This window comes from Populus nigra, chromosome 5 (genome assembly GCF_951802175.1).
Source record: "Populus nigra chromosome 5, ddPopNigr1.1, whole genome shotgun sequence".
Taxonomy (NCBI): Eukaryota; Viridiplantae; Streptophyta; class Magnoliopsida; order Malpighiales; family Salicaceae; genus Populus; species Populus nigra.
Genome location: NC_084856.1, coordinates 16,673,569 through 16,689,634, shown reverse-complemented (window position 1 = coordinate 16,689,634; position 16,066 = coordinate 16,673,569). Strand labels below are relative to the sequence as shown.

Here is a 16,066-nt window from a genome sequence, read left to right as displayed (position 1 = left end):
AAATCATAAAGGCTAATTCTCAATAAATCCAATGTTGAAGGATAATTTTTTTAAAAAAAATCAATTAGAAAATGAAAAGAAAAAACTCGATTCAATAAAGTTAACCCGTTAAACTTGCAGTCCGGGTCATAAGACGAGAATAATCTTATAAAAAAATTATGAAGTCCAATCTTTAAAAAAATTTAATATTAAATGATGAAATTTAAATTAAAAAAATCATTAATTATATATAAAAAGAAAGAAGCTAAAAAATGGAGAAAAAATCACTATTATAATGAATAATATTTTCATTTGGTAAGTAAGGGTACAGTAAAACTCCCTTTTCTTTTAGTTTTTTTTTTTTTAAATCTCCTAACTTGAATATCAAGTGTCGAAATTTTATTGTTTAGTATGCATTATTTTTTTTTCTTATGATAAGAAGCCTCAAGTTTAAACCTTTTATTTATTAAAAATATATATTAAAATAGCAAGTCCTCCAACATCTTCGGGTGGAATTAACGTGGCCCATGTTACAGTTTCTCCAATTAATTTATATTAACATTTAAAAAACAAAAACAAAATTGGAAAGATTTTCTCGGTTTAGATTTTCTATGCTAAGGTTAAATTCTTAATCAAATCATTTACACATTAAAAAAAAAAATCGTTTAAGCAAATATTTTATCACGTATTCATATATAACTATATCGTTTATCAAATTTGAATATGGCAAGCTCACAATTAATATTTCCATAATCTATGGATCTTAATTTTTTTTTTAATTATTATTTAAGGGAATTCACCAAACGCTATATATATATATATATATATATATATATATATATATATCAGTATAGCATTATGCCTCATTTTCTCATCCTGTTAAACCATATTATTTTCGTGCCTTGTTAATGCAGCATCAGTCTTGTTAAATTTCAGATACTATTTTATCCGAAATCCTCAGTTTTGGCATCCAATTAAAGGCAGTATATTGATATCAAAACTAAAAATTAATGAAAAATCTCTCCATTACAACTTACATATCTGCAAAATAAAAATAGAAATGAAGGTTAGATCAACAGGAGGAGGAGGATTGGTGAGAGATAAGCTATATCCCGCCCATCGGAATTCAGAACTCGAGCTAATAACATTGCTTTCTGCAGTGAGAAATAACTTCAGAAGTTTTACAGTTCTCTGGATATAAAATCATCTAGGCACTTGAGAATAATTAGGTAGGGTGATATGAAAAAGGATAAGAACAAGATTGATTTTTTAAGAAAACAAAGTTGCATGGCGACATCGTAAGAGGAAGCATACTCAAGAATCATATGATGCAGCAGTCCTCATCAACATCAATCTGAAAAGACTCTCATCATAAAAGCTGTAAGACTTCACACAGACAGGTACGAAGCATAGAACGTGAGGCTGTCTGTCTCATAATTTATCTATCACTAGGTTTCACAAATTATAAAAAAAGGGTGATAAATAGGTAATTACTTGTTTAAGTTGCGTAGTTGATGCAATGCACATGCATGTTTGCTCATGCTATATCATTATCTTGGATACAAATACAAGAAGGGAAGTTGCCCAGAAACAAATGCTGCCATAAATGTGTTGATTCAAGCTTGAGTGATTATTTTTGAAATTTGATTCTCTAACCATCCGATTCAAGAGTACTGACCCGAAACAGAAAGTATATTTATTATTAAACCCGAAAAAAAAACAATTTATTTTGAGGTTCACTGGTATAAAATCGATTTACAGTGAATGGGGTCTTGAAGAAAACTATAAATAAAGTATTTTAAAATATTAAAGAAATATATATTTATATTTTTTATATATGTCCGATAAGTGATGTCTTGAATAATTTTTATTTTGTATTTAGGATATTTTGTTAAGAGTAATATTCATTTTATAAAACATAATGGATATTCTCGAGACTTTTTTATTAAATAGTAGTCTTGAAGAATAATGTATATAGCTCTCAGCTTAAATCAGCTCTGCACTGATATATAATTCTTATTTTTTATAGGTAAGATTGGAGTACGTATATAAATGGTCTGTAAATCATGAAGTTTGAACTGGCTCATAAACAAATAATATCTATACTAGTACATATTGATTCATTGAAGAAATCATAAAGTTTACTAAGTGATGAGACCATTATCTCACATCGGTTAGGAGACGAGAGCCCTGGTTGTTTATATGACAATAAAGACAGTACCTCTCTCATTACGAGATGCCTTTTAAGAAACAAAACTCACTGGAAGTCATGTGAGACAATACCTTGTGGTGGGCCTATTATGCTGTAGATATGGACACACCTCATCAATTGACACCGTATGTGAGAACGAATTATGTGCTCTATCCAAGCCCCTCGTCTGGGGGGCTCTAATGAGGCCATTATCCCACATCGGTTAGGAGACGAGAGTCCTGATTGCTTATATGACACGAAAGATAGTATCTCTCTTATTGCGAGGCGCCTTTTAAGGAACAAAATTCACTGGAAGCCATGTAGGACAATATCTCATGGTGGGCCTACCATGCTGCAGATATGGACACATCTCATTAGTTGGCGCCATCTATGGGAACGAGTCATGTGCTCTACCCAAGCCCCTCGTCTGAGGGGCTCTAATGAGGCCATTATCCCACATCGGTTAAGAGACGAGGGCCTTGATCTCTTACATGGCACCAAGGACACCTTTCTCATTACGAGACGTCTTTTAAGGAACAAAACCCACTGGAAACCATGTGAGACAATATCTATTGGTGGGCCTCTCATGCTGTGGATATGGACACACCTCTTTTGTTGGTGCCGTTTGTAGGAACGAGTCATGTGCTCTACCCAAACCTCTCGTCTAGGAGCTCTGAAGAGATCATTATCCCACATCGGTTAAGAGAATAATAGATAGATGATATAGATTTCCTTTACTCATTCAACAAAATTACTCATTCGACAAAATTTTAAAGATTAATTAAGATACTTGGCTCCATTACACTCATGTCAATTACTTGATGTTGTCGTTTCATTTCATAAAATTACTGAAATCTGAAAAAGAAAGTAAGAAAGATTATAGAAAAGTGAAGACCAAAGAAAAAAAACACGTTCATGGCTTGAGTAGCTTTGCTTTGGAGCTATGCCAGCTGGTAACAGTTGTATAGTGAAATTAATGACAGAGAGAGACACTTTTTCCTTTTTTTTTTTTCTTAACTTTATAATAATTCAAGAACAGCACACGTGTCCACAATTACTTGGCGGACAAGTGGACACTGCATTCACTCCACCCCCACAGCTGCTTCTTCTTCCTCCCTGCTGTCAGTTCTCTTCCCCTTCACTATTTTTGCCTCTTTTTTTTTTAATTGTTTTTGGCATACCCCAACTGTTTTTAGAAAATGACGCCCCCGCCTATTTACCCTTCTGCCCTCCCCTTTACAGTTTTTCGTCCCTAACATCCATCCTGCCCTTGTCATGGGGAGCTCTTTTTTTGCAGCACCTTGTCTTTATACCACCGAGGAGGAAAATACAGTACATAACTAATTAAGCGGTTGGTCGGTGATAGTTGTTGTTTTTTTTAAAAAAATATTTTTTATTTAAAAATATATTAAAATGATAAATTTTTTAAAATTTATTTTTTAATATTAATATATTAAAATTATCTAAAAATATATAAAAAAAATTAAAATTTTATAAAACACAGTTTGGCAGCTTTCCCACACGACGCCTCATTTTGGACAGACAACATGATGATGAACCGAGGGGCAAAAATGGAAAACAAATAAAGAAAAGTGGAATAAGACAAATAAAAAAGGCAACTAACAAACAATTAGCAGCAGCAGATCAATTATCCTCTTTGATAACCGATCAAACTCTCTACTCATTAATCAATTTCTATCACATTATCATCCATATTCAATCAATCAATAAATAAAATCTTGTTAATAATTTTTAAATATCCCAACAAATATTAATAAAAACCACAGAATCCGCCCAGAAATACCAGCAGAGAACACGCAGAGCATGGAAGGAAATAGCTGGATTTCTAACAACACGACGCTAAAAAGCTCCACCTTCTTCGAATTACCTATACTACCCTTCTCCTTCCCTCCAAAATCCTCCATTCTTTCCCCTCCAATTTCTTGAAATACATCAAATTTTTTTTATCCTTTTGGCTTGAGACAGCAACCATGGAAATAACGAATGTGAAATCTGTTGATCAGGCGGTGGAGGAAATTATGAGGATTCATAGATCTTTACCGACAAGACCAGGGATCGAGGAAGTAGAAGCAGCAAAGACATTGATTCGGAATGTCGAGAAGGAAGAGCAAGCGAGAATGGAAGCGATTTCGAAGCAGACAAAGACCCCAGATGTTCCTCAAGAGTTGTTCATGATCCTGCAAGAAATGCAAAAACAGTTGAGCTTTTTTCAAACCAAAGAACAAAAGTTGGAGGCTGTAAAATTGCTTGATCTTGAAAATGTTCATAACCTGTTCGATGAATTCATTCAAAGAGCTTCCAAATGCCTCTCTTGGCCTCCTCCTTCTACTTCTTCTTCTCCTACTTCTGTTTCTGGGTTTGGTTCTTCTTCCAATTATGCTAATGGGGGCAGTAGTTCGTTTAAGGGGAGCGCTGCTGCTGCTGCTGCGGCGGGTTCTTCTTCGATTGATAGATCATCTATGGCTACCACGTCCGGATTGTATTATGCAGAGAAAGAGCCGACGAGGAGTGCTGAATTGTTTACCAGAGATGATAGTTATGTGAAGAAGGCGAAATCTTCGTTATATTCTGATGGGATTGGTATTTCTTCTACGCCGCAGATTGTGGATTCTACTTTAAAAGCTAGTTCAATCAGTTCAAGTAAGCTTCAATTCCTTGTTTTTTGTGTTACTTCTTTAACGGGTTTTGCTTGTCTTAATCTCCCAGATTTATCTCAATGATAACGTGTTACCTGTAATTTTTAATGGTAGTTATGCTTTGTGTTGCTGAATGAATTTATACGATTTTGATAAATTATGGGCATTTTTTTAGTTTTTTTGATAATTTCCAAGTGTATAGTGTTTGTGATGTTGAGGTTGGTTTTGTTTTGTGAATTGTGTAGGTCAAGATGGGGAGAAGTTGAGTCTAATTAAGCTTGCGAGTTTGATTGAAGTGTCTTCGAAAAAAGGAACTCAAGAGCTTAATCTACAAAATAAGTTGATGGATCAAGTTGATTGGCTACCGGATTCGATAGGCAAGCTATCGAGTTTGGTTACACTGGACTTGTCTGAGAACAGGATTGTGGCGTTGCCAGAAACTATTGGAGGTCTTTCATCATTGACGAAGTTGGATTTGCATTCCAATAGAATTGGCGAACTCCCAGGATCTATTGGGGATCTTCTTAGTTTGGTTGCTCTGGATGTGAGGGGTAACCAGTTATCCTTTCTGCCTGCCACATTTGGCAGATTGGCACGACTTCAGGATCTTGATCTGAGCTCAAATAGGCTCTCTTCACTCCCTGATACAATAGGATCACTTGTTAGTCTGAAGAAATTAAATGTGGAGACAAATGATATTGAAGAAATCCCACATACTATCGGAAAGTGTTCCTCACTAAAGGAGCTTCGTGCAGACTATAACAGGCTCAAGGCACTCCCCGAAGCTGTTGGAAAGATAGAGACTTTGGAGGTTCTATCTGTTCGGTACAATAACATCAAACAGTTGCCTACAACAATGTCATCTCTATTAAGCTTGAAGGAGCTCGATGTAAGTTTCAACGAGCTTGAGTCAGTGCCTGAGAGCTTGTGTTTTGCTACCTCGCTTGTCAAGATGAATATAGGAAATAATTTTGCTGATATGCAATCCTTACCAAGGTCTATTGGGAACCTTGAGAATCTTGAAGAGCTGGATATTAGCAATAACCAGATACACGCCCTTCCAGACTCTTTTAGGATGCTAACACGACTACGTATCTTACGTGCAGAAGAAAATCCTTTGGAAGTACCACCAAGACATATAGCTGAAAAGGGTGCTCAGGTAATTTATATTCTCTTGCATTTGATGTTTACGTAGGATCTGATCTCTATTGTAAGGCTTAATTCGCTTACTTCTTTTTGCTTCTTTGTTTTCTCAGGCTGCTGTTCAATACATGGTTGAACTTGTTGAAAAGCGGGATGTCAAAGTACAACCTGTAAAGCAGAAAAAGAGTTGGGCTCAAATTTGCTTCTTTTCAAAGTCTAACAAAAGGAAGCGCAATGGCCTAGACTATGTGAAAGCCTGAATCAAAACAATTGTAACATGAAAAACAACACGATCTTTATGTCGGGTAAGTTTTTGAATCATCTTCAGCATCATGTACTTCTATCAGTGGACTGAAACCATGGCTGAGACCTTTTCTGATCACTGCCAGTGCGTGTGCTCGCTTAAACTTCAAAGAGGAGGGGGTTGGCATGCAATAAAAATGAAGAGTTACTTCTTCTAAGGCAGATTTTGATAAATTCACGCTGCAGATTGTGCCTTTGTTGTTTCATTTTGAATTGATGGTGGCACTTATAAAGCTGCAGATTTTAATTAAGTGGCATGCTTACAGCATGACTGATTCAAGGTTTTGTTTCTCATCTTGCAGAGGTTTTAGCAGTTTGGAAAGCAGAAATGGCAGTGCAACAAATCCACACATCAAACAGGGGACTCAGTTCATAAAACGGTTCTCACTCTTGATCATCAAATTGGAGATTTTCATTATTGTTTTGTTTTTATAGTTGGCTCTTTTCATTTTATTCCATCTGTATCTGTTGTCCTTGAACCGTAATGAGGTGTACAATTCAGCCGGCAGATAGGAGGGCGAGGAAAATACTATGCTGTGTATTCTTAATTCTACGAAGAAGTTTAACCTTACCTCTACCACATGTAATAGAATATGTTTCTCTATTTTAGATTCAATAGAATTTAAAATTTCTTTTGTCTAATGCTTTTGTTGCATTTCTAGTAAACATTAACATCTGCCGTTCTTGCCAAACATTTAATAAACCAACATTTTTATAGCTATATGACCATTTTTTCACGTGCCTGATGATTTCTTACTGGGAGTATAGTTGATTAATTAATGCTATGCCGTAATTTCTTGAGTGCAAACGAAATCATGCACGCAATAAGTTGCTTATTGTTAGCTCCCTTGATTTTGTTTTACTTAATATGTAGTTGACCTAGCCGCACATGCATGTGTTTCTTCAACGGCAGTCTACTTCGATATAGTTGTTTATTTGTATTTGCTAGACTCTTTACAGAAGATCGTAGACAAAAGAGCTTACGTACACTGCCTCTCATGTTTCCGATTATCTAGAAATTAATTGTTGAATGATGACTGATTAAATTAACAAGTTGGAAGATGCGCATCTTTATTTTTAGCATGCTTACAACGGATACATATTTACATATCAATTTCACAGAAACGACATTGTTTGAAGTTCATTTTAGCCATTAGTTAATCATTATCTTGCTTGGTATTTGTCATATTATAGTTGTACTTGGATTCATTCGAAATAACGACCAACAGATGGTGAAAACACTGAAAGAGAAGAAAACAATGAACGGCAGTTAATTATTACCTCTGGCTATTATGCCAGAATCAGAGCTAACAATACCATCTTATTGAGCTCCATGCCCATGAATACCGTGAGCCAATTGAGCATATCTTTACCCTGTTTGTCTCCTTTACAGCTCATCAAAGGGGTTGAAGGTGTATTCTCCAAGAGAGTGCATTCGAAAACCACTTTTCATGACCTGTGATCTGTGAGGGAGACACCTATCTATCCCCACTTCGGAAGGGGAACATCAGTGGCCTGATAGGTTCAGTTAGTTGGGAGGCATCGCAGGATTTTGTGGCAAAGAAGTTGATAATTTCCCGGGCCTTTTACAACTTAACATGAGCAGTCTAGATTAGAGCTGGCAAGCTTGGATTTGAAATCCATCCTGTGTGTTATCTGTCAAGTACTTTGTTGTTTCCAACTGTAAATAATCTATTGCTATGAAAACTGGTACAGAATCCAAGCCTCTGATACCACACAGCCCCTGAATCTTGACAACTTGACCAAAGTGGTGACATGAAGATCTTAATGTAAAATTTGATGTTCCCGATATGAATTCAGCTCTCACTAATATAGATTTGCACTCAGCTTGAAATTGTTGTTAGCTGCTTAATTTTGCCTTGTGCAATGCCATACATGCATCAGTACATAATCATAGACAAAAGATGGTGGATTATACACACTAAGTAGTGACGGAATCTTATTATTATATTGAAGTGACCTCTCCTTTAAACAAGAAGCTTTTTAGGGAGAAAAGGGAAGCCAGCAGCTGTAGGCATAAAAAAAAAACTCGGAGGCCTCACCCAGAATGCATACAAGGACAAACAATATGATTGATTATTAATTTGGCCATTCATGATATAAAGCTATAGGGATAGAAAAAGCCAGAAGATAATGCTAAAATCCAGGACGATCCAAAATAGAAATCAGGTTAGATCTGGTTGGTGCATTGTAACATCCTCAATTAATTGAACACAGCTCCTTCCAATCACTGGATGTGTTGAAAGTTGGCCAGTCATTCCCGTTTGTTAGTTTTTACTTTTTAAAAGTATTTTTTTAAAAAATTTTATTTTTTTATTTTTTTTACTTTAAATTATTTTTTGGGTGTTTTTAAATTATTTTGATATGTTGATATCAAAAATAATTTTTTTAAATAAAAAAAATATTATTTTAATGTATTTCTGAATAAAAAACATTTTGAAAAGCAATCACTACCACACCCCCTCAAAAGCATAAAAAGAATACTCCAAGTATTTTAATATATTTACGAGTAAAAAACAACCATTACCATACACCCTCAAAAACATAAACAACATGCTCCAAATAATCCCACATACTACTAAACTACTTCTTAATAAGTTTTTCATGAAATTGTTAGATATTTTTATAAATTTATGTTTTATGAAAATAATTTTCCAAATCAAGGATCTTCTTAAACTTTTTTTTATTACAGGGATTAGAGTGGTACAACTTACAACTATGGCCTCGTTGACAAATATGCGGTGGCTCACATGCTACAAGGGCAGAGCATGGTTTGTAGAGAGCATAGATCATAAATGAATAATGGTGGTAGTTTCGTGGGCCAATGCAGATGTTTCTATAACCAGAACTGATAGTGACAATAGCATCTCGGAATGCAACCACCTCTCTATTCAACGACCCGGCCATGGCCATTAAAATATTAAAATTAAATTAATAAAAAAACTGAAAGCCACGGTGAATTCATTATGCATATACTACATGAATTATTTTTCATTGCAATAGTATAATTATTATTTTACTCTTTCAACACAAAAATCAATCAATTTGTTATTAGGAGTAAAATGATTTTTTTCTTAGATCAATTAGTTAGTATGTGATTTATCGAGAATAATTCATTCTTTTTATTTTTTAAATATATAATGACTATATTACTTTAAAAAATATTTTTTTTTAAAAAAATGAACATAGACAATTCAGTCTTTATATGTTTTAAAAACATAATATAAAGATTATGTTATTTTTAAAAGCAAAAAATATTAAACTTATATTCAAAGGCATTTTTCATATTTTCAAACTGTTTTTTTTTAAATAATAAAAAAGTTGATAGAGATCATTTGGTCTTTTGATTAATATAAATATTTTTTAAAATGAAAAGTGGCTGGCGTAAAGATTGTTCTTGAAAGGGGGGATCTCCACGGTCCATATATTAGCAAATTTTTAAGACCCTAAACATTGGATATTCTCCAACGCTTGAAATGATGGTTTGGTTGCCAAGTGGATATATATACATGTTAATGTTATTATCTGAGATTTAAATATAATAGAAGACCAGCTGAAAAGAAAATTTGTATAATATACCAAGTTCATGTGAAATGATCCAGTCGAAATACATGAAAGCTTGGTTATAGAATAATCTCAACGATTAAAAAGAAAAGCATTGGATTCTTCACGAGTGGTGCCTCTTTGCTAGGTCAAAGTGGCCAAATCTATCTCCCCTAATTACATGTATATAGTATTAAGGCAACAGCCATTCTCACGCTGCAACAAAATTAAATACAATGTTCATGTCCTTGATTCTGACTTCTGAACAAAAAACAATCAAATCGCCTAGTCAATATAAATGTACCTCCATTAACAAACAAGGCATGTAGAGACATTTATCAAAGAAGCGAGGAAGTTAGATGGTAATAACAGACTCTCCTTGCAGCAGGTTGTTGTCTTCCAATGATGTAGATCATTACAGGGAAGAGAGGAGTATGGAACATGCCGGCGTGACAATGAGGGCATGGGAACCCATTGAAAGGGTGGCTAGAAGATTTACGAGAAGAAAGATAAAGTTAGTGGTGGGAATGGGGAGGAGGGCGGTCTTGGCTTGTGTTGTGAAGCTAAAGAGGAAGGTTTGCAGGATCTTGAATGCAAAAAACAGAAGCAGCAACGAAAGGCATGTGTTTTTGAACTATGATATGTGCAGTTATACAAAGAACTTCGATGATGGAAAGTGGCAGCAGGAGGAGGTTGAGTATTATAGGACTCGATCTTTTGCTTTTAGGTATGGACAAGCTAACAGCTTGGCTTTGTAATCCAGATGCACACTCCCTTTCTCGTCTTGTATGATTAGCATATTATTATACTTTGGCATCTCTAAGTTTATATTGCATTATGTTCTTTTTTCTTCCCAGATCGATCCCTTGATCAAACACCTTTTTATTTGTCTGGGCACCATTCAACAACATTTGCAAAGATGGATTACTTTGTCGATCACGTACTAATGTGACTGCGATCAACGTAGAATGATGGTGCTAATCTTGCATTTGAAATTATGGCCTAGCTTGTCGCGCGGTTCCTGTTCCAGAGACTACTACCTCTGTGGCATGAAATAGTGGCACATGATTCCTAAGAAGAAACACCTGTAGTTTAAACTTCGAGTTTTAATTCTAAGGCTTTGAATTCAAATGATTTTTTTTTTCACAAGTGGAATGGTTGGTAGTTTAATGGTAACTGGTAGGGACCAACTCAAACATCACAAAAGTTAAGGGACCATACTACCATTTCAAAAGTATGAGATATCGAGGCAAGCCGAATCTCCTCGAGACGACTCCCTCTCCGGTTGGGTAATTGGAAGTCCTTGTACGTAGCCTGCCTGGATTCACCCAGTGCAATTTTTTTTCATGTTACTTTTTTTTATCCTTTTGTATTGATTTGTTTCATGATTGGCCTTGGCATTTTAATTTCCTCAATTGTTGTGCCCTTCTCAAATAGTCAGAAAACATCAAATCATTGAGTTTGCGCTCAATTGTGCGGAAAATTGGTTGAATTTTTCATTTTCAAAGAAATCTGAACAAGAGGGACTACAATTGATAAAAGAAAAGTGTAAAGCTATAAAGCAAGAAGAAACAAATCAAATTGCAGAACCCAAGGGAGAAGAGAGAAAAAAGAAAGGGTGTAAAATAATTGACCCCACATCGCGGAAAAATACCCTACATGCATCACCTAGAAAGGATAAAAATGTCGAGATGCTACTAGGGACACCAAAGAAGATCACCTTTAGGGGTGGCAAGGGACCACACGCTTCACTTGAAGCCGGCGACTCCTATTCATAAGCTAGTGCATGTGCCGATCTTTTTTTTTCACTTTGATCCCTAATTTGATAATAGCTCTTCAATTAAGCTCTGAATCTCATTTAACCCATTCAATCTAATCTCTAACTCCCTAATAACTCTTTAATTAGAGTCCAACTTTCATTTAATTAAATCTCTAATTCAATAATAACTTTTTAATTAGAGCCTAAATTTCATCCCACCTAAGCAATGATAGAAAAGGGAAAGGGAAAAGGAAAGGGAAAGGAAAGGGATAGCTAACCGACCAAGTTAGTTCCTTATGGTCATATCCATTATTCAGGTAGAACATTTGATATTCACCCTGATTAACCATATGTAATCTAATATGTCGCCGTTTCAATATTAAATCAATAGAAAAATATTATTTTTTTTAGACCAACCCATATTTTTTTCTAGTTGTCCAAGTTGGTCTTGGACTTTTCCAATCAATTGGTTTACATATCATAGCAACTCCCTCATGTTTTATTTAAATTTTGATCCAGACAAGCAATCAAGTCAAAGTTTTTCAGGTTGAATTGTTGCCCAAGCTTATTTACATTGTGAATGAGTTCTCCATGACTTGTCTATTTTTAACTTAGATTTTTTTCATAATAAATGGAGTTCGACTATTATCGACTTATGGTTTTTTCTTCTTACCAGGTTTTGATCAAATGAATCTTATGGATTTACATCATTTGTTTAAAACAAAAAAGATCACAAGCCTGTTTGTTACACCTCAAATTTATACTCGTAAAGGAATGCAGACAACAAATTTAGTCTAGTGTAAAATCCTAGGAAATAGAGATGCAACAAGTTGATAGCACAACTTGTCATTGAGTAGTTTTGTTGATTTTGCGACTTCAATTAATTTAACTACTTAAATCATCTTCAAGTATCAAGCGATTTGAATTAAATCCTGCTCGTACTTGGAATGAAAAACAATTAAGAGGATAAAAAGGAATTTCTTTTTATTGGATAGTCCAATGCTCAAAATCTCCTCAATAATTGGCATCAAATATGGGAAAGGATGATAACACACTCTTCAGATCGGGTTGGAAGAAACTTGTTGGGCCTTTAGCTCTCAAAATGAAAAAGCTCTAAGTCAAGACTTCATCAATGGGCCATTGCAATTCTAATTTTTAGTTTTAAAGGTGTTTGAGAATACGATAATGGTTTAAAGTATTTTTTACTTAGAAATATATTAAAATAATATTTATTTATTTATTTTTGATATCATCATATCAAATCAATCCAAAAACATTAAAAGAATTAATTTAAAGCAAAATAATTTTGAAAAAAAAAACAGGTTGAAATTCAATCTCAAATACCTAATTATATTCAAATAGGGAGCGATCCCAATGTCGATAAAATATTTTTTATGCAGTGTTTTAGAAAAATAATAATCAGTCAATACATTTACTATTAAAAAACTCATTATTGAATATATGTATTTTCATATTTTTTTTCAAAGTTATTAAACTCAATTTAGGTTACAAGTTGAGTAGATAAACCCGGGTTGACCTAGAACCAAGACATTCAAGATTTAAAAAAAATTAAAAAAAAATCAGTTTGATTTTTTTAAAAAATCAAATCGAGTATTAACCAAATCGAATGGGTAGCGAGTTGACTCTCTAGGTTGACTAGGTCAAATCAGGTCAACTCCGGGTTAACTTTTTCTGAAACCCAGCCAGGATTAAATATCGAGTTTAATAACTATTATTTTATTTAGCTCAGTTCTTTTCTGATATTTCTTTTGATATTTATTTTTTTAAAAAAATATTTTTTATTTCTAGTTAAATTCTCCAATTTCACTCAGTATAAATAATACTAAAAATAATGGATGATAATTTAATCCAAACTAGACGGATACTGCTCTAAATGAGTGAGTTTTTTTTAATAGTTATCTTATTTCATAGGTAATGAATAAGGTATGAATATTGTGAAACTCAATCTAAAACTTATCCTAAATCCAATACGATATATTATATACCTGTATCCTAATGAATACAATATGAATATTTAAATTTAAAAAAAAAACACAGCCCGTGCGCACTCTTTCCTAACTAAAAATAATAAAAACATGGAACAAACTTATGATATACTCTTCATCTAAATTGCTCATGGATGTTTGCTTTGCTTATTGCGAGACTTGAATCTCTCTTTCAGCTTTGAAAAAATGAAGAAGAAGAAGAAGAAGATAGGGAGGTACTTGGTTGGAAGATTTGATACTTGGGCACCAAGAATACAAGTCAAATAAACCCACCAGGACCAGGGAGCCTGCCTGGGCAAGAAAAACAACAGAACGGGACTTGGGTGGAACATTGGACCCTTGCACACCAAGAATATAAATTTTATTGGGTTGACCTGCGGGAGTCTTGGTGTTTAAAAAATATTTTTAAAATTTTTTATTTTTTATTTTGAATTTTTATTTTTTATAATTTTAAATTTTTTAATATAATATATTATAAATAAATTTAAAAAATACTATCTTAATATATTTTCAAACAAAAATTATTTTGGAACAATTCTAAACTAAAAAAAAAAAAACCCCCGAAGTACAGATAACTCAAACCGACCTTAAAATTAAGATGAACAGTAAACACTCAGTATAAAAACCCTAAATGTCAAAAATTCTCTCTTAGCGAATTAACGATATATTTTTATTTCTCTCTAACCAAGTAGCCTCTTCCTCGTCTTCCTCTCTACAACTGAAAAAAAAAAAGCTACAACAATATCAAGTTTATTGCAATCATGGCAACAAGTAAGTTCCTCTCTTAATTTTCTCAAAAGAGTTCATGCCTTTTAGCTTTTAATATTTGAACCCTGATCAATTCTTCTTTAATGTTTTAATGAATTGATTATTTATTCATGTGTTTCGTGTGATTTCTTGATGTGTGTTAGGGCTCATGTTTGAGAATTCATGTGAAGTTGGTGTCTTTTCAAAGCTCACCAATGCTTATTGTTTGGTTGCCATTGGAGGTTCTGAGAGCTTTTATAGGTAATTTCTTTTAAACGGTTTTCTTATATATGTGCATTTAGGTGATTAAAGATGGTTAAAGGAAAGAATATAAGTAAAATGACTTTGTTTTTATGATTGGTAATGTGATTCTATTATATATTGTGTTGTGTGCAGCACATTTGAAGCTGAGTTAGCAGACGCTATTCCTGTTGTTAAAACTTCCATTGGAGGCACTAGAATCATCGGTAGACTTTGTGCAGGTAAAGGCCTTTTATTTTCTTTGTTATTTTGCAGCCTTATGATGTGTTACAAAGAAATTATGACTTGTGTTATTGGTTTTGGTTTTAATGGTAGGAAACAAAAATGGACTCCTTGTGCCGCATACTACTACTGATCAAGGTGAGGAATACAGTTGTGAAAATGGTGTTTGGGGTAGTTGTATAAGATGCCGAATTGATGGTTTAACAAATCATTGTTGTTTTAGAACTTCAACACTTGAGAAACAGTCTACCTGATCAAGTTGTGGTTCAGAGAGTTGATGAGAGATTATCTGCCTTGGGAAATTGTGTAGCTTGCAATGACCATGTTGCTCTAACACACACTGATCTTGACAAGGTATTTTGAGCTCTTCCTTTGAATTCATTCTTTATTCCCTATTTATGTGTTTTTGATACTATATACTTGTTGACTATTGATTTGATATGACTACTCTATATATATTATTGCATGCTTTTAGAGGTTTGTTCATGCTCTCAGCTTCTTGTAATTTTTCTGTAATTACAAGTACTTTCTAGATGTTGATATGCTTTTTCTTGACTGTTTTGATCAGGGAACAGAGGAAATGATTGCCGATGTTCTTGGAGTAGAAGTTTTTAGGCAGACAATTGCTGGTAATGTTCTTGTGGGCAGCTACTGTGCTTTCTCCAACAAAGGTGGCTTGGTAAGCTGTTTAATATACTTGGCTGATGCTTATTCAGGCAACTAGATGTGAAATATCCAAGTATGCTTATCATGTTCTGAATCGATCAATTTGTCTTGCAGGTCCATCCCCACACATCCATTGAAGACTTGGATGAACTTTCAACCCTCCTTCAGGTGCCTTTAGTGGCTGGAACAATAAACCGTGGCAGTGAAGTGATAGCTGCAGGCCTGACAGTGAATGACTGGACTGCATTTTGTGGGTCAGACACTACTGCTACTGAACTTTCTGTCATTGAGAGTGTTTTCAAGTTGAGGGAAGCTCAGCCAAATGCTATAGTGAATGAGATGAGAAACTCATTGATTGACAGCTATGTATGAGCCATTAATGTGGGCCTACTGTCAAAAATATTAATGGTGCTATCTTGCCCTAAAAGGTTGAATCGCTTGATAGTCCTTATTGAAAGTATGTTGATGCTCGACATCACATGTTTTATTATGAAAGATATTGTTTGAAATACTATTTTTCACTAATGAAACAAGGAGAAGCTCTGTTATTTCATTAGAGTTCATCATA

The 16,066-nt window shown here is 34.1% G+C and overlaps 2 protein-coding genes and 1 long non-coding RNA gene across 4 annotated transcripts; all 3 read left to right on the top strand.

The window, feature by feature from the left end:
- Window positions 1–3,807: 3,807 nt before the first annotated feature.
- On the top strand, window positions 3,808–6,915 carry LOC133695098 (plant intracellular Ras-group-related LRR protein 4-like). 2 transcript variants are annotated; one of them, XM_062116905.1, is made up of 4 exons: window positions 3,808–4,831; window positions 5,073–5,986; window positions 6,084–6,275; window positions 6,360–6,559. In XM_062116905.1, exons 1-3 carry the CDS (start codon window positions 4,162–4,164, stop codon window positions 6,228–6,230), a joined length of 1,731 nt encoding a protein of 576 aa, XP_061972889.1. In that variant the 5' UTR covers window positions 3,808–4,161; the 3' UTR covers window positions 6,231–6,275; window positions 6,360–6,559. The 2 variants fall into 2 exon arrangements, with proteins under 2 accessions (XP_061972889.1, XP_061972888.1); XM_062116904.1 differs by lacking the exon at window positions 6,360–6,559 and adding an exon at window positions 6,576–6,915 and having other exon boundaries at window positions 3,809–4,831.
- Window positions 6,916–9,889: 2,974 nt separating this feature from the next.
- Window positions 9,890–11,252, top strand: LOC133695424 (uncharacterized). Its single transcript, XR_009842435.1, has 2 exons — window positions 9,890–10,564; window positions 10,695–11,252. It is a non-coding gene; the product is annotated as an uncharacterized LOC133695424 (long non-coding RNA).
- Window positions 11,253–14,199: 2,947 nt separating this feature from the next.
- LOC133695232 (eukaryotic translation initiation factor 6-2-like) lies at window positions 14,200–16,051 on the top strand. The gene is made up of 7 exons (XM_062117125.1): window positions 14,200–14,373; window positions 14,514–14,610; window positions 14,746–14,831; window positions 14,926–14,970; window positions 15,056–15,186; window positions 15,401–15,511; window positions 15,613–16,051. The coding sequence occupies exons 1-7, from the start codon at window positions 14,364–14,366 to the stop codon at window positions 15,868–15,870; spliced, it is 738 nt and encodes a 245-aa protein (XP_061973109.1). The 5' UTR covers window positions 14,200–14,363; the 3' UTR covers window positions 15,871–16,051.
- The last annotated feature ends 15 nt before the right edge of the window (window positions 16,052–16,066 follow it).